The 18,596-nt window shown below is 44.0% G+C and overlaps 1 protein-coding gene across 1 annotated transcript; it reads left to right on the top strand.

Moving 5' to 3' along the window:
* The first annotated feature begins 3,502 nt into the window (after positions 1-3,502).
* LOC147905456 (uncharacterized) lies at positions 3,503-6,728 on the top strand. The gene has a single exon (XM_087372739.1). It carries the CDS (start codon positions 3,567-3,569, stop codon positions 6,390-6,392), a length of 2,826 nt encoding a protein of 941 aa, XP_087228865.1. The 5' UTR covers positions 3,503-3,566; the 3' UTR covers positions 6,393-6,728.
* Positions 6,729-18,596: the final 11,868 nt, after the last annotated feature.

Here is an 18,596-nt window from a genome sequence, read left to right on the forward strand (position 1 = left end):
TGTCATGGGTCAGCAAGAAGCAACCCACAGTTGCTCTTTCTTCTACCGAGGCCGAGTACAAATCTACATGCTTTGCTTCTTGCGAGGCAGTGTGGTTGAGGAGGATTTTGGGGGACATTGGTACAGTGTAGAACAAGCGTACGCAGTTATCATGTGACAATCAGAGTTGCATGGTGATTGCAAAGAACCTGGTGTTCCACGCTCGCACAAAACACATTGAGATTCAATATCACTTTGTACGTGAGCTCATCATGGATTGAGAGGTCAACTTGGTGTCTATAGAGAATGCTGCGAACATCTTCACGAAGGCTCTTGGAAGAGACTTGCTGGAGAGGCATCTTCATCGACTTGGCATTGGGCCAAAAAAGTAAGTTCACTTGCAGGTGGACATTGAAGGGGGGTGTTAGATATCAATGCTCCACTCTCGTGTAACTACGCAGGAACCAGCTAACTCTACTTGTAAGCCCCCCATATGAGAAGAAGGCATTTGAGTAGCTCGGTTATCCGGTAGGTCCTAGTTTAGACACCAGATGGGGGCCATGTGTGGCTTGATGGCTGGACGGCTTTAGATAGAGTTGGCACACCGCCAACTAGGCTACATGCAAGTGCGAGAAGGCATCCCTTGACTGACCGCACTGAGGGTAGACGGAGTGTTTCCCGGGGTAGCCCACTCTCGAGTTGCAAGGCCCGTTTGGACACTCTGATTATCCCGGATGGTTGCTCTGTTTTGCACACTGGTTCTATCATATGGTCGGTGGCCTATTTTGAGACCGACCCCCAGTCGACCGTTTTGGGTGGACTGGGTCGGCCACCCAATTGATCCTGACTGACTATGACTGGTGGCTATATAAGAGCAAGCCCGTGAAGACCATTTCATCACTGGCTACAGCAACCCTGATTCCTTAGCATCCAGCCTCTGTCTTCTACTGTTTCCAGCACGCCATCGAAGCTTCTTTCACAGGAGCGCACGGTTGGGAGGCAGCACCATCTATTGTATCAGTTCTATAGTAATCAAATTTTTGATTCTCCATACTATCTTGTTTTCTCTCTTGCATATGAGGTCCTGTTATCTGTTGAGCACAGACGTTGTATTATTTTCTTACACTCCATATTTTTGTAGATACATGCATGCAATCGGGCTACTCCACCTTTTCCACTGGTAGCGTCAAGTCATCCTATAGTTGTGTCTCACCAACTGGCACCTCCACTGCCTGGTCAGCAACTTGCTGCACCGGTGGCCCAACCAACCAACAGTGATGAGTCGAAGATTGCCAGAAACACCTAGTCTTTTATGCCGCAGGGGCGGAGTTCCTCCAATTGCAAGTAGTTGGTACCATTCGCCCTCTCCAAATCCAGAAGCTTCGTCTTTCATCTTTGGATGGCGGACTGACTACTACTAAAGGCCCCCATGGACTGCTCAACACATTCTAGAACAATGCAATGGAGCTTCCCAGGATGTGCAATCTAGAAGCAGCCTTATCCGATTGGCTTTACCATGATATGCAACTCAAAGGAGGCATCTTCCAAGTCATTACGTCTCCTTCAATAAACATCCTCTATGTCATTATTTGGGTTCTTAGCCTTGGCTATTCCATAAACTGATGTAATTTATTTTTCTATCAATCTTTTTCTTAATATAGATTTAGCTCCCCTTCAAGGTATCTGATTTCTCGTTAGGCCTTGTGGATTCTTGGTCTTTTAATCATTCCCTTGGGGTGCCAAGTGTTAACCAGGCCGACCACCCAAATTGGGGTAGGAATTTCGATAACACGAGAGGTCTGACAATCAGAGTCACATGAACCGAACCCACCTATGACAAGCCTTTAAGGCACATTCAAGAGGGCAGCCACTCCCTGTTCAATGCAACGGCAACCTTGGGTAATGCGGCAACACCTGCGTGGCCCTAGGTACCTATTGTATGCATACAACAGTTAGTTTAGACTGCACAACACCTTACGATGACTATTGGTGAGAAGTACAATTTATAAGGGGTACCTTAAAAGGATAAAAAGCTGCACTTTTCAATAAAAGTCTAGCTATGCGCACATTCATTTGATTTAGTTCCCTTTGAAAAATACTTCAAAGTATTATACACGAGGAGCCTCTCTTGAAATATATCAATTTATGTGTGTATAGTAAAGCCAATGATACAAAAAAATATAGCTTTCTCATGTAAATAATTTACTATTTAAGTTTTCATGCTCTTATTATTTTTAAAATTTAATGCTCAAGCAATACCACTAGATGAATATAGGAGCTTCCACTCCAACATGCTCAAAAAATATGTGTTTCTTCTAACATCTTGCAATCCTAATTGACTAGAGCTTGCTAGGAATCTTGCCCACAAGAAGAAGAAGAATATTATTCTTCCTCGCCATAACCAACATATATTCCTTGCCATACCCAACATAGGATTATTCCTCGCCATGCCCAACTTTTACTGAGAAATGACGAGGAACTTAGCAAGATTTTGCCAATGTCATCATTGCAAATGTGGGAGTATTACCGAATATTCATTCAATTGTTATTACGCTAGAATTCTAGATAGGCCAAAGGGAAAGCTGGAGGTGCCTCCCAAAAATGTTAAGCTCAGTTTATGCTTGGTATGAGTGGCTTTGATATGCCTTTTAACATCCTATGCTTTTCAAAGGTTCAATTTTCTGGGTTATATCAACGATCAATTGAATTGTAACTTTTATGTTGATAAATTTTTTTTGGCAAAAAAATTGAAAGGCAAGAATGAACAGTCAAGCGTTCTTTATAATGCTTCTTCATGAATTAATTGATGCCATCGGCCTTGAAGATTTCCATATTATTTCCAAATGTTCCCATTACTTTAAGGCTCTGAGACTATCTTTTCCTAGGGGAGGATCTACTGGTGAGGAATGTTTACTTAACTAACTGCTCCATGATTGTGGTGAGATGTTGAACAAGATAAGTGTAATTGTGATTTGCATCTGGGGGTTATGGTTGCATAATAAAGGCAGGATTTGATTACAAAATTTGATTAAAAGCATATAAAATGTCGAGATTCGTAAAATACCCGATCTCAAAGAGAGAGAGAGAGAGAGAGAGAGAGAGAGAGAGAGAGAGAGAGAGATATGCATGTAATGCTAGGGGAAGTGTTTTTCCTAATTAAGAGATAATTGAGATCCAATGTGGAAATTCCCTTAAAATTGTAGAGGAAGAGGAGGGACATAAAAAGGGCGAGGCAGATAGATGGCGTATGTGTGGACATGAACACTCACACGCGCGCGCGCGCACGCACACAAGGGGAGAGGACTGAGTTGCGTGCAAGGGGAGACGACTCGTACTCTGTCCGAAAGGCTTGACTGACCTTGACTTATATGAGATCTACACTGCAAAGTGCAGACGACGCTTTAATGATGAGAGGAAGAAGGAAAGCAAGGCCATTCGATAAATCTGTTAACTTTAAAGTGCATCAAACAAAATGAGATTCATTGATTGATCGAAAGTGACAGACGATGCGGCTCTTGAAGAAGACGACCACTATCAATTTCCAAGTTCTTCATTTCTTCTCCTCATCAGCTCATCTCTCCTGCACCATGCATCGTCCACACCTCGCCTCTTCCTGTTCTTTCTTCTTCTTCTTCTTCTTCTTCTTCCTCCCTTGCACTTCTGCTCGTGCCTCCTTTGTCCGCCGCCTCCACCACCCCTACTCCAATTGCACCTCTCAATTGCACACACATTGCCCATCCCTCTCTGCCCATCTTCCCCTTCCTCCCTCTTCCACTCTTCTCTCGCTTGCTCACAGGAAAACCTTCGCATCTTCCATTTATTCGGAGCTTTCTTTCGCATCCGGAAAGTGGCACCAACCATCCCTGCCCGCTCCATCCGTAGCCTCAGACACTCAGTACCATAGCACCAACGTTGCTTCGCTTTCCATTAGGGATGTCCAGCTGCCTGAGATATCTGATGGCAAGACTGCCAACGTCTCCGCTCTGCTGAACTTATTCCTCCCTTCCGACAATGCCATCGGTTCACTCCCTGTCATGATGCAGGGCATTTACAGAGAACAACCGAACGGGGAACGAGTTCTCTGCATGCTCGGGTCTCTGTGGGTCGCGAATATATCTCGTCCCTGGGATAGGCTGGGATTGCAGGACGTATTGATCACGGGGAGCGGCTCCTCACTTTCGCCACTCGAACATTGCAATCTGAAGGCCGAGATTTACTACCCTACGCGTCCATCCCTCACTTCAGTACGGGAGGTTCGAGGTCGATTAACGAGCTTGAGTGCTCCTTCAGCTTCAGGTTATTTTAACGCAGTTGATCTCCATTCGCAGCTGGAGTCTTACGCGGGCTATCAATTCTCCTCCGAAGAGCTGGTCGCCGCGGCCCGCAACAATTCTCAGCGACCGGAAGGGGTTTTCTGTCGCGCTGCAGATGCTTATAATGCACGCCAAGGAGGTAGCTTCTGCAGTATGTTATCATGGGCATCCTCTCGAGTGATGCCCACCAGGATCGGTCCACTTGGTAGGGATGCACACGCGAATAGCGAGCTCTCTGCGATCTGGCGGGTTGCTATCGAGAAAGTTGAATGTAGATACATCGCTGACGGAATCCACAACCGGAGCGCGAACGTGAGTGCTAGTTTTGGACTGGATGGCCTCACAATCGTAGCAGAGGGAAAGTGGAACGATTCCTCTGGCGTGCTTTGCATGATTGGGTGCAGGAATGACCATTATCCGATCACAGAGCGCAACAAGGAGGAATTCTGCGACTGTCGGATCTGCATGTACACACACTCTACTTTCTCCCTCAAGCAAAGGAGCATCCTGACAGGTAGCATCTCTAAGGTTCGAAACAGTTCCGCCTCGTTCTATCCTATTTATTTCCACTCTTCTCCGGATCAACGTCTGCCCAATTTTTGGTCCAACGTGACCTATCGCTACAGCAAGATTGCCGCTGTGAAAGCTTTTCGTGAGAGGGATGAATCGATCGGCACTCTAGAAGAGAAACTCAAGACGTCCCTGTTCAAATACCCGCCTTCGAAGTCGCTTCATGGCGTCACTAGCAACACCCCGGTGGAAGAAATGATATTGACGCCAAGAGAGCAAGCAGATCCGTCCTGGTATTCTACTTGGACTCGAAGTCGTCTCCGGACGAAGACAAAGGTCCAATATACCGGTAAGTGGCAGCTGATTGCAATTGAAGAGCATGTCCGGATGGAAAGATTGGAGGACGTTGACGATAGGCAATTGGAGGAGAGCAGCGCCAGTGTGAAAGTTGCAGCCCAACTGGATCTCCATGACGCAGCTGATGAGCCAAGAGAAGGTAGCCAGACGTTTTTTGTGGAGGGACAATATGTCCCGAAACTGGGAACGATGTACTTGGTTGGGTGCAGGGAGGTACAGGAGCCATGGGAGAGCAGCAGGGAAGACCTAAGCAGCTTAGAAGAAGGGCTCGATTGCAACTTGAAGATGAAGGTGCAGTATTCCCCCATCAATGCTCCATGGTCCATCTTTCCAACTCAGAAGTTTATTGTCACCAGCACACGCACTGTAGGCGATCCCTTCTTCTTCTCAGAGATTAAGCTGGAGATAAAGCAGGAGCTCTACATGAAACACACAAAAATGAAGGACTTGGTGCTTGGCTTGATTTTTCAGACTTTGATAGTGGGCTGTATAACTTCTCAGGTGCTGTATATGAGGAGCCAAACAGACTTCATACCTTATATTTCGCTGCTGATGCTAACTGTGCAAGCAGTGGGATACACCATTGAATTGCTGAAAGGGTTGTCTTTTATAGGTGTGTACGTTTTCACTTATAATAGATCATTTGATCTCCTGGGGTTTGGGGTGGCGAAGCTGCTCTATGTCGCAGCATTGCTTCTCACTGTGGAAATGGCAAAGACAGTTTACTTGGCAAGGATAAAACTGAGAACAAGGAGAACTGTGGAGGGCTGGCGATTACCTGCTGTTGACGCCTTGTGCTTCGTTACACTCATCGTCATAACGGAAATCAGCAAATGGACTTCATATGTTCAGCCGACGTTTGATGTAACTCACCTTCAACAATATGGGCAACCCAATATCTTCCAATATACCAGATTAATGCAAGCCCTCTTCCTGCTTCCTCAAATTGTACACAAGGGCATGTGGAAACCACAAGGAATGAGGAAGCCGTTATGCAAACTCTTCTACATTGGGATCACATTCTTGAGGATGATTCCTTATGCCTATGAGGGCAGGCATTTGTTTTTCTTTGATCCTTACTATGCAGGCTTTGATTTGTACAAGGAGGTGACACACATCACGATAGCTGCGGTTGCTGCGGTGGTTGCCATTGTGGTGTACATTCAGCAAAGTGGTCTGAGAAAGCCTTCCAACGTCTTCAACCTGGCCCCTGACAGCCACGGGGAAGAATGAGCAGCAAATTAAAGAGCGTTTCAACATCTTGTCGTGCCACTCGCCTCCGTCTGCTTATTTTGATCCCCCACCTCCCAAACCCATTATTATCTACCGCCATTACTTATCTCCCTTACCTTCGTTTGTGAACTCCTCACCTCTTTTGGACTCCACCAACCAAGACACTACTCAGCCAATGTTTTATTTGAACAATTGTAACTAGACTGTCTATTTGCATTCATATACCTCGAGCTCTGTAGCAAAAAACATGCACACAGGTATATAGAACACCTGGATACACATTTCCTCTGCTAACGTTTTTTCAGTAGTGCGTTTGAGTTTAGAATTCCTTGTGCTTATAGCACGCAAGGTCGAAGACTGCTAGCGGACTTTCAACATTGCTCCCTTGCCAGCATGTCTATTGTTTGAATCACTATCGGAGTCTCATCTACCTGTTCTTTTTCCTTCTGCAAGCGAATCAAGGTGGTGGTTCTCATAAATTCTCCAAAGAACCACTTCTCTTACACTTTAGTGGTAGTTCTTTCCATAAAGAGCTGCATTTGTTCTTCTAGACACGTTAGGAGCGTCACTTTTTGCTCCCTCCCTCAAAACATCATGATCCATGTAGAGTGAGAGAAAAGATGACTCATCCATAGTAAGCCTTGCAAGCCTTCGGTAAAAAGAGCAAGATGGAGAAGATATGAAAGCAGCTCTTTCTCAATGCCCAAATCCCCTCGTGGCAAAAAATCAAACAATAAATTTACACTATGATATAAACACTACCCATTCTCATCACAGAGATAGAACTTTCATCTCCAAGCAAAAGCACTCTTCACAACAATAGCCCATTCTCATCATGGAGACATAACTTTCCTCTCCAAGAAAATAGTATGCATGAATTGGTACACCCATCCAAAAGGCTTGAAACACAATTGTGCACTGGATCATGGAGGGAAGTTCTCAATTGTCTGGACGGACCCAAAACATAGTTGGGTTCTCACATATATGCTTTTCTCTTGAGGTGTTGTGGCAATACAAAGGCTCCTGGGGATGGCAAGTGAACATAATTTATTTTTTGAAAATCGGCTTTTGGAAATGCATTAGGGGAGAAATGGGGTCTCAAAAGGGCCTCCAATTAGTGTTTCTTAATTTCAAGGGATTGGAGAGGGATTTGAGGTGTACCAATAAGAGTGCTAGAAGGTGTGAGGCAATGGTATGTAGAGGTGGAGGGTGAGAAGGGTTGCAAAGAGCCCCTATTGGTTGCTCCCCTTACACTAGGGACCACCCAAACCATCCCCCCTCTCTCTTAACCCATGTTTGACCCTCCTACCAAGTGCACCTTTCCCACATGAGCCCAAATCTGCCTTCAATGAGATGATGGGTCCCTTGTGGCAAATATTTCTTCTTCTCTCCCTCTTTCTAGGGCCTCTGCTCCCCACTATTCTGGTCCAGCCTGCCAATTCCCTCCATTTTTGAATTGCCTCCCATGCATTTGTCCTCTTCTCCCTCTTTCTCTGCTCCCTCCTGCTCTGGCTTGCTTGCCGCAGTTGCTCTCTCTCTCTCTCTCTCTTCCATTTGCTGTGTACCTCCCCCCCCCGCCCCCCCTCTCTCTCTCTCCCTCTCCCTTCTCTCTCTCTCCTGTGCCTCTGTTTGTGCTGCTCTGTCCTTCTCCATCTCCCTCTTTTGTGCCTCTATTGGAGCTGCTCTGTCCCTCTCCTTCTCCCTCTCCTATGCCTCTGTTGCTGTTGCTCTGTCCCTCTCCTTCTCCCTCTTTTGTGCCTCTGTTGGAGCTGCATTGCCCTGTGTAGGAGTCCCATTCTTATTGTTGCAACGTCTGCAAGCATGGTGGGGAGTAAGGCTACAAGACCATGCAATGCTGTGACCTCTTGTGTCTTCCACAACACCAGAAATGCATTGGATGAGTGGATTCCTTGCACCTACAGTGTAAATGACTGGATAGTGATGAAAGGATCGACCAAAGGTCCACATAAGCTTCCCAAGAGCAAGAGAGGTGATATCGTGTATGAGTGGAAGGGGCGCATCTTGAAGTTCAAGTTTGGGAAGAAAGGATGGCTCACAAAAGTGCAACATGTTTACATGGGAAAAGATATGCGGCTTCTTCAATCATTCAATCAATCTAGGATTCCATCACACTGTGAGCTCTTCTATCTATGTATCTTTTTCACCTGTAAGTGTAATGAGTCCATTTGGAAATTTTGTGTTTGGTTTCTAAGAGCTCTTATTCATGGTGGCAGATGTTTTCCCTTCGGACTTCGAGGAGTGGGAACCAGTTGAATCATTCATAGGTAAGTTCACTGCGATTTATGAGGATTTAGGTAAGTAAATGCATGCAGGAGAGAAGTTGGCCTCCTTGCGAATGAAGAATGTGTATACGGTATAACGCACATCACTCCAACGACATCATCAAGCTATGACCGTCTGCAAACCATTGCACCACCACAACTTCAAGACATGAATTGCAACAATGTGGACTCGAGGACATTGCAATCGTACAAGAATAAGATTGCAAAGGATGTGGACATCGCCATGAGGTTTACATTTGGATCCAAATGGGCAAGGTTATCTTGGTTTATGCCTCTACACATTTTTGCTTCTTTGTTTCAGAATATACATATGCATAAAACAAAAACTATGTGGTCCTGCAAGCGTGTAGATGAAAATGCTCTTGAAGATTTACTTGGGATGAATTGGGGAACCAGGTCAGGCAACCAAAAGGGTGATGTGTTTCAATGTCATGCATGTAAAGACAATGTGGTCATTAGATACCATTTGTCATGCTAGATGTTGTATTTAGTTTTTCAGTACAGGCATTGGAAGAAAACAAATGGTCGGTGGCTTCCCCTAAACTCTAATGATGAAGACAATATGGGGATAAGTTTGTCTATTGATGTTGAAGAGGGAGATGTCAAGAATGTGAATGTCACATTGCAATGGACTCTAAGGGATGTGCGAGAACACTTATTGGTCATGGTGAAGGATGGCATGTTAGAGTCCTTCTACTTTACCTTAAATGGTGGTAAGATCAGTCACTGTGTGGAGAAGTGCATGCATAGTGCCAATTTCATTCCTCATGCAACTTTGAAGATTGCTAACAATGTGTTTGACTAGTGCAGCATTTAATTTTTTATCCAATCCTAGTTATTGCTTCAAAAGATGATGGATTATTAAATTGGAATGTTAATTCTTTTGATGTTTTCTCCTTTCAGCGCATGATAAATGTTTTTTGAAAAAATTGGGGATTTAATGATTAGTTTTAATTTTTAGGGTTTTGATATATATAAAGGGGTAAGAGCCCTTTTTACATCACGTTCTCACTTTCATGTTTAGAGAGCCATAGAAACTCCCACCCTCAAAAGCTACTCACTCCATCAATCGCTATTTGCTATGGATTCAACGAGAACTGCGTTCAATGAATTCATCTCGCGAACTGCATTTGTAGGTCGTGATGAGGAAGAGCTATTTTTAGTGTTTGATAGGACTTTAGATGTCTTGGGCACATATGTGCGAGCCAAGGATGACTTCTTAGAGCTCGTCCTCTACATGCAAGAGAATTTCAGAAATTTTGCTTTTACACTTGACCACTCTTCAAACAGATGGGTTCCCATAGATTACATCAAGTATCTGCTCCTAGAGGAGCCCAAGATTGTAAAGCGCTTGGCCTGCTTTTGTGATAATCTTACAGAGGAAGGGTTTAGGACGGTAGAAGTAAAAGACATCCTAGAAGCGGGGATCACGGGAAATATAGGTACTAAATTCATTTCATGGGAGATGACATTCATCTTTCTTCTCCAAGAAGGAAATTTAGAGGAAGAAGCCTCATCGTCCAGCACCCCCTCTAGTAGAACTACTGATATCCTCGTCCCTAGACTAGACTCTGACATGTACATGGAAGAGAGTCTTGACCATACAAGAGAGGAGATGGAAGCAGCTCAAGCATTGAGCCTCTTCAAGAGCCCCCAGTAGAGCAAGAATCTGCATCGGAGACCGCTGATGCAGAAGCAAAGTTAAGGTCCTTGTCCCCCCTCATCATTGATGGAGAAGAGTACATATTTCTCCAATGTGACATATAGGTTATTTTTGGACTATGAGAGGATGAGGCATTCGGAGTCCTATTTGGGTTCGATGTTGACACAAGTGTCAAAGATCCTGGGGTTTTAGGTTCCGAAGACCAGACAATGGAAGAGTTTCTCTTGAAGATGCTGGTTTCAATGAGGGATGCAGACCCGTCCATATATGATGCACAACCCTCTCATGCAGAAGCTTCCACCTCCAAGACAAGTCAGGAGAAAGTGTCCACCTCCCAAATGGAACATCACACAGCACCTGCTTCAGGAAGGGATAGAAGTCGACGACACTATAGTGGTAAGTTCGAACAATACTTTTTATTTTGATATTATTTCAGTATAATTTGTTTTGTCGGTCTTCTAATGTTTTTTGAAATGTTGCAGGATGTGTTAGAGCTTGATGAATTCTCATCTCGACGGGGTAATGTTCGCAATGCATTTGGGCGAGATCATTCTTTGGCCCATTACCTTGACAAAGTCGCAGAGCTCCTCGTGGTCTTTCGCAATAAATTTTCTCCTCGAGGGCCTTCAGAGCCGCTGAAGTGCAAGGCATTGTTGCACACTATCGGATACTCCAACATTACTCGAAATGCCAACAAAGAGTTTTTAGTACACCGCCTGGCTGCTATCAATGCTTTTGGATCGAACATTCACAGCAGGACATTGACGGCAACAACTATGTCTTTGGTAGCAAGAGAGGAGGATGTTAGTGCTATTGCGGCTAGGTTGATATCTAGGAGTCCACTAGGGGATTCAAAGACCCCTATTCTCGATGTACTCAAACTAGCCAAGAAGAAAGATAGCCTATGGGGCCTTTTGTAAATATAAATATATATTTCAATGGATACATGACTTTAATAACTACATACATGTTTTTATTATTTGTTTTAAGTCATCATTGCTTGTCATGAATTCATAATATTTATTTCATTGTATTTTTTTAAAGTCGATGATATATTTTCTCCATCCTTTTAATTGTATTAATTTAATGCATTTCTAGCCAATTTAGTATGATTTTCACCAATTTTGGGTATCCAAAGTTCAATTCTGTCAAATCTTGGAGGAATTTCATTGTGGCGCAAAAGGGAAAAGTGTTTGGGATGTTGCCAAGAATCTAGAATGCCTAAAATCTGACACGGGGCAAATTTGGGCATTGGACTTGCCAGAATGCCCAAATTTGTGTTGTGGCGGGTTTTAGGCATTCTAGGCTCCTGGCGACGTCCCGGACACTTTTCCCTTCTGCGCCATAGTGAAATTCCTCTAGGAGTGAATGTGTGAGCCACATAGGCCACTTGTATAGATTAGATGCTATTTGATATGATTTGTGTTGTCATTACAGTGACATCATTGTGTGCCTATTGTGTGTGTGAGAGCCTATAGAATTGGCACATATACTTGGCTTCTATATCAAGTGATATAGATCTTCGAGTGTGCTTATCATGTGTGTGCTATCAACCCCTCGTCCTCTGTGATCTTTAAAACAACAATTGATTTTAGAGCCTTGTATAGTGCAACACATCTTCTTCTCCATGTCGCCTTGTATGGCACTAGGTATTTTCTTCTTCATATGTTGTTTCCAAGGAGATTCGTTGCTTTTGTTCTTAGCTCCACAAGGCTCTTCCTTGCTTGGCAGCATTGCTTAGATGTTTTTTAGCCACTTGCTAAGCTACTAATCTCTATGCTACAACTGTCGTTCCTCAACTTCACCATTGCACCGATGTCACACTCCTTTTTCTGTCATGAATGTATTTCTATAGCAACTCTTTGGCTGCGGTGGTTCAGATGCTTGGCGACGTCTTTCACACAGTCTCTTACTCAGCTCATTGGTCCAAATGTTCCTTGCAAGATCATAGCAAGTTCATCAATTGAGGCTATTGTATGCTAAATCTCAGCTATTTCTTCTTTAGTATAGCACTTTCTTCTACACATTTTTGCTTGCTAGAGCTAATGGAGGTCCTTTGGTAGCCCATCCTATCAAACAAAAGTCCACAATTGTTACAACATGCTTTTGATGCTTCTTATGCTTCTATTGAGTGTCATTTCCTTTGACTTTCCTTGATGTTATTCTGAATGTGAGACAATGTAGATATGCTTGCAGTTCAACAAAACTCTTCTCTTTCTATGAAACTTTTAACTGATTTCTACTACAATTGCTTGATTGCTACAATTGCTTGACTCCTATCTTCCAATAGAATTTTTGGAGAAAAGAGGTCGTTATATGGGAAATCCTTCAAGTGAGGTCCATGGCACTTGTAGCACAACACTTGTTGATTGGCCACCATCTTGTGTGGATATTCACTAGCCCTATGGGGACCTTGATATGTATAACATTGAATCAGAGGTAATGAGTCAAGGTATCTATACCCCTAGCCCTTTGGGAGATAGGGGCCGTTCGACAAACTGGAATGTATTGACCATATGGCATAACATAATTTGTTTGACCTCACCCACTATTCATGACACCTACACTTATTTCTTGCACATACTAGCCATCGATTTTCCTCTGCACAATATCCTTTTTGAGAACACTCTCATACTAGATGACCTCAATGTGGCCTTCCGCCACACAACCGTCCAAGCCCATCCACTCATAGTAATGGCTTCTTTTTATACAGATATAGTTTTGGATGTTGACATGGACATTCAGGCACTCTATTACCAATCCATTGTATATAATTGCATGGTGTAGACTAGAGTGCTACGCAGAAATCCATCAACTTCAATATGATTATGGCTCTTCTCCAGCATTTTAAGCCCTCCACCTTAGAGGACCTACCCTGCAATCCAAAAATTCTTCAACGCAGTCTCAAATGGATGCAACGGTGTGGTTGAAATGATGCTGAGTTCATTTTCCATCATTTGTCTAGGGCAGCAAGTGAGAGATATCCCCTATCGGCATCATTGTATTTTATAATAATATTCTACAAGCCCTTCAAAACATGATTCAAAACTAGCATAGGCTAGGTTGATGATTCACATGTGGCCTACCCTACGGAAGTACATCTTGATGATATGGATTAAACTTGAAATATTTTTTCAACTCCCCCACAACCACTCTCCTCCTCACACCCCATCTTCACAGCAGTTGGCACAAGCCCTAGCTCCACCATCATAGGCACACACATGAGCATCGGCCCAACGACATAGCCCTCCACCTCAAAGCATGGCACGATAGACACACCACGACATCCTCTTGATGGAGAAGGACCAAAAGAAATGGGTACCAAGCAATGGACAACATCCTTAAGCCCATGCTCTTCTCCGACGTGGAGGGCCCATATGAAGAGGAGCCTGAAGAAGAAGTAGCCCAACACCAACTAGACAATGAAGATCAGAATCCACTCCCGACCACAATACCTGTGATCAATTCATTTAGAACGGTCGAGGATGTGGCGGATATAAACAGATGGAAAGGAAAGCTGCATAGCTTTCACCTCACTTTGCAGAGACATAATGGAGGTGAGAGCTCTCACTGAGCTCATCCAAGGTAGCTTCCATAAATGGTGGTGGGAAAATGATCGGCGTACATAGGGTGGATACATTCGTCTTGATTGCAGCCAAGTACCTGAGTTGATGGCGATGCTAGTCTCCAAGCTCAGTGGAAGGTTCCATTTTTGAAACACGCAATGTTTTGGAGACCTACTACTGGGCGGGGCTCGACCCCCACATAGATGCCACTACGTCGGTGCTAGAGTCGGCTAGAGTTTGAAGAGATGCAAGAAGCAGATCCAAATATTGTGTATAGCTTCCCTCGATTCAACTTCTCGGAAGGTGGCTCTTCCCTTGCTCTTGCTGCCTAGATGGAAGAGTTCAACACTACATTTGCATCAACCAGCAGTTGTGGAGACAATGCATTTTGTCTGACTGCTCATCATTTTGTGTGGGACCTCCCTACTCTCGACTTGCCGGTGGAAGAACATCACCAACAACTTATATTCAACTTAAATCAGGGCCCCTTATTACCTCAGGTAATGCGCTTATATGTATGTGTCTAAAATCTTCACGATCATCACATACATGCCTTCGAAGACATTTTGGAGACACTTTTTTGGAAACCACTACATCCATTTTGCCCCATGTCCCATAGAACATTCAATCGCTACAGAATTATGAACAACTCCCTCAAGTCAGACATCATGCACGGGACACAATCCATGGATGGATTGTGAATAGGAAGGCGGGCATGTTAACTACCACGATGGTTAACAATTCATGTACTATGATGAGAACGTGAGGATGTAGGAGAGAGCATGAGGATTAGCAGGGTGAGAGGTGAAATGTTTTTGAAAGTGCACGAGGATAACAAAATTTCTAGCCGTCGTGATTTCCCCTAAACTCCATCGATACACATCATCAAAATTGGATATACCGTTTGCCCTCAAGAAAGTGCAATGTGGTCCAAATTGCTTTAAAATACACACATGCAAAAGGGCACACTATTGGGTTTAATGCCATATATTATCAAAGGCAAGGACCTTTGGCATGCTTATGATCCATATAGCATGCAAGTGCATGGAAAAAAAACCACTATAAAATTGTAAATAGTGTTGGATTTACTAAAAGATATTTGCACATGCACAAATTGCACTTTTTCAAATTGTTCCATTCTAGGGTGAATCTAGATACCAATATCACCATTTATCAATGTTTTAAGACCATGATACAGTAGTCCTACTAGCATAGATTCTAAAATTTGAATCTATTTTGGTTTTCAATAAATCAAGAAAAAGTTATGGAGTGTGCTTTCAAATGGGTGTGTATATTTTTAGCACAAAATTGGAGGCTTGGCCTTAAACCATACTCAAGGTTTTCATTAGGTATACCCTTGGATTGAGGAGAAGCTCATGTAGTGTACTTTTGAAAGATTACTTGGTTGCACGTATGTGTAGAATAAAATTTTGATGTTTTTGAATAAATTGGTATATCATATACTCTTTAGGATACATGCTTCAAATGCAACATAGAAGTTTTAATGCTTTACCAGTCTTGTTCCAATTCTTTACTCCACATTTTTTTGGTCTCATGTTCATGATTAAAATGTTTACTACTGCTTGAACACAAAGTTTATCGAGTTCCATTGAGCCATGATAAGTTATGCATCATGCAAGATACCTATTTAAAACAATGCCTTGGACCTCACCAAAAATGGCTAGACCCAAGCAAAGATTGACCCTGAAAATGAGAAATACCATGCATACTTTTAAGTAACATAGCCACCTTGTGTTTGTCATTAGGCTCACATTTTAGACTGGCTAATTGTTGAACTATTAAGCCAAATGTAGCCAAATGGTCACTCAGTTCTTGACTATCATCCATCTTTAGACCATAAAACTTGAGTTTCAAAAACATTTTGGAATTGGTGATTTTATTGTCAAAAATATCTTTAAGGTTTGCCCAAACCAGCTTGGGTGTGGATTTGACATTAATGTGACATAGGAGAGAATCATTAAGTCCTAACCATAATAATGGTTATAGCCTTCTGATAGTGTTTAACCAATTTTGGAAGCTTCATCTTCTTCTCTAGAGAGAACCTCCCATAGGCCTTCTTGCATAAGAGTTAACTACATTTTTTATTTGCCATGTAGGGAACCTACTTCTCGTGATTTTTCTACCAAAGATACTGCCAGTTAATGAGAAGAGTGTGCCATGACAATAGAATGAGCTTGTCATGTGAGCTACAACTAAGGATCTTAGATGGTTCCCAGACTTGAAAACAACCCAGTCACCCCACTTGCTGACCAGCTATGAAAAGAAGATAAAGGTGTTGAGAGTTCACGCTCAACATCATGTGATCATGTGTGCATAGCACCATCACGTGATCATATGTGCATAGCACTAACCTTATAGAGTGCTATAAAGGAAAGGGTTAGCTCCCCTAACCCTAACCCTAAAAGGGTTTGTATATATTCTATTTTTTCAACTAATTCTAGTGTACAGTTAGTCATTTGTGGTGTGCTCTCTAGCTGTGCCCTCTCTCCTCATCTCCACTCTTCTCCTCTCCCCTCTTCATATTTTGTCATGGTATCAGAGCTCCCTTGTCTTCCGTTGAGACATTGAGATTCTTGAGAGTGTGAGAGAGATTGTGAGATTGAGAGTTCTCTTGAGTGATTGTGAGATTCTTCCATTCACTTCCGTTGAGAGAAAATTTCTGTTCATTTTGGAAGAAATTCGGTCCACTTCCGTTCATTGAGTGTCCATTCCTTTGAAAGATTTCATTTCTTGAGAAAGAAAGTATTCCTTGTTTTGAGAGAGAGAGCCCATGAGATAGTTTCTGAGTTTATTGAGAGAAAGATATGCTCTAGCTTGATTCTAGGGAGTGTGAGGGAGAGAAGTTAGATCTGTAGCTTCTCGGCCAACAACCCTCCTTCAACGGGCTCTTCAACTACGGCCTTCTCCAGCAGCAATGCATGTAGCTCATGTAGAGAGTGCTGACTTCCAACAAAACGTGCCCAAACGGCTGGCAGACAGTGACTTGGCGAGCTCCTGAGCCCACAGGCTTTCTACTCCAAAGCTCTTCGTCGCCAATGGGATACTCCATAGCCCCTCTATGCCTGTTTCTTTAGCCCAAATGAGGCCACACAACGAGTGACTCTGCCATCTTCGCGGTTCCCTACGCCCCCAAAGCTCACCACAGCACACGGTCGACCTCCAATAGCTCCGTGCACCGACGACGACCGCAGCAACAAGCCCTACAACCGACCGAACGGCTTCAAGCGACCTTATGCAAGCTCTACGGCAAACGAAGTAGTTGCTAGCCGACGCGTAGTAGTTGCCTCCAGTGGACGGTCGCATTTACAGCCACAGGCTGTGTTGAGGCTCCAGCTACTAGCTCCTAGCTACAACAAGCTTACGCTCCAACGAAGCGCCATCGACCAGCAACTCGCCACCGATCGACGGCCTCTCCAAACGGGCTCCCTCCAGCGCATTGCCGCCTCGAACAAGCCTCAAAGGCGCCGCCACACGGGTTGCAGCTCTCTCTTCTGCAAAGCGTTCATTAACGGGCCGCCTCCATCGACGGAGAAGACGACGGAATCTAGAAGATTCCGTCCGAATCTTTCTAGATTCCGACTTCCCACAGCGTGACACGTGGCCCGTGCGCCACGTCAGCTAATCCTATCTACCACGTCATCTTATCTGCCACGTGTCTTATCACCTGCCACATCATCAGTGACACATCATCAGCCACGTCACTTGCCATGTCATCAGTGACACGTCATCAGGCCACATCATCTGCCACATCATCTGGCCACGTCATCTGGCCACGTCATCTGTGCCACGTCATCTGCCATGTCATCTGGCCACGTCATCTGTGCCATGTCATCTGCCACGTCATCTGGCCACGTCATCTGTGCCATGTCATCTGCCACGTCATCTGGCCACGTCATCATTGCCATGTCATCAATGCCACGTCATCAGTGACACCTCAGCACTGCCACCTCAGCACAGAGCTTCACTGGCACACCTCTTGCTAAGCACAGTGCCACATCATCACTACATGTGACTCACAGTGACACATCATCATTGAGCACCATTTGCACTCCTTTTGCCCCTCCACCTAGATCAAGTCATATCTCTTGATCCAGGAAGAATTTGAGGGTGCTCCAAAAAGGAAAGTCGCTCGATTTTTCGTGCTCTACGCGCTCGTTACATCACGCGCACATTTCGGCACAAGTTACACTCACATTTGAGCCTCGCCGACAAAACCACTTCCTTCACGCACATTTGCCTCTACATCGACGCATCTGACCCAGCACTTAAAAAGAATAAAAGAAAAGGAATTATTTGCTGCTCTTTCATCGATCGACGGTTGGTTTAGATCTAGATCAGAGTAGACTAGATCGCCATAGAGGGGACGCTTTGAATTCCCCAAGTTGCCAATCTAAGCCATGCCCGAAATTCCCGACTAGTACCTACTCGGAGTCAGTCCATACGCTCACATCCGATTTCACATCATTACATTACCTGAAACCTTACGTTCATCAGTTCAGTGAGCAGACTTCAGAGTTCAGAGGCATTGCAGATTGATTCAGTGGGCAGATAGCACTTGATTTCACACACACATGCCACCATTGTAAAGCCTATTTGGCTATCTCACGGCATCGTGCACATCATTTTTCAGCCTTGTAAAGCCTCTTGGCTA

This window comes from Dipteris shenzhenensis, chromosome 1, assembly GCF_047967505.1.
Source record: "Dipteris shenzhenensis isolate YYH24624 ecotype China chromosome 1, Dip_SZ_1.0, whole genome shotgun sequence".
NCBI classification, from domain to species: domain Eukaryota; kingdom Viridiplantae; phylum Streptophyta; class Polypodiopsida; order Gleicheniales; family Dipteridaceae; genus Dipteris; species Dipteris shenzhenensis.

What these genes read in the sequence shown, in the direction of transcription:
- LOC147905456 (XM_087372739.1), top strand. Translation starts at nt 3,567, where the DNA reads ATGCATCGTCCACACCTCGCCTCTTCCTGTTCTTTCTTCTTCTTCTTC.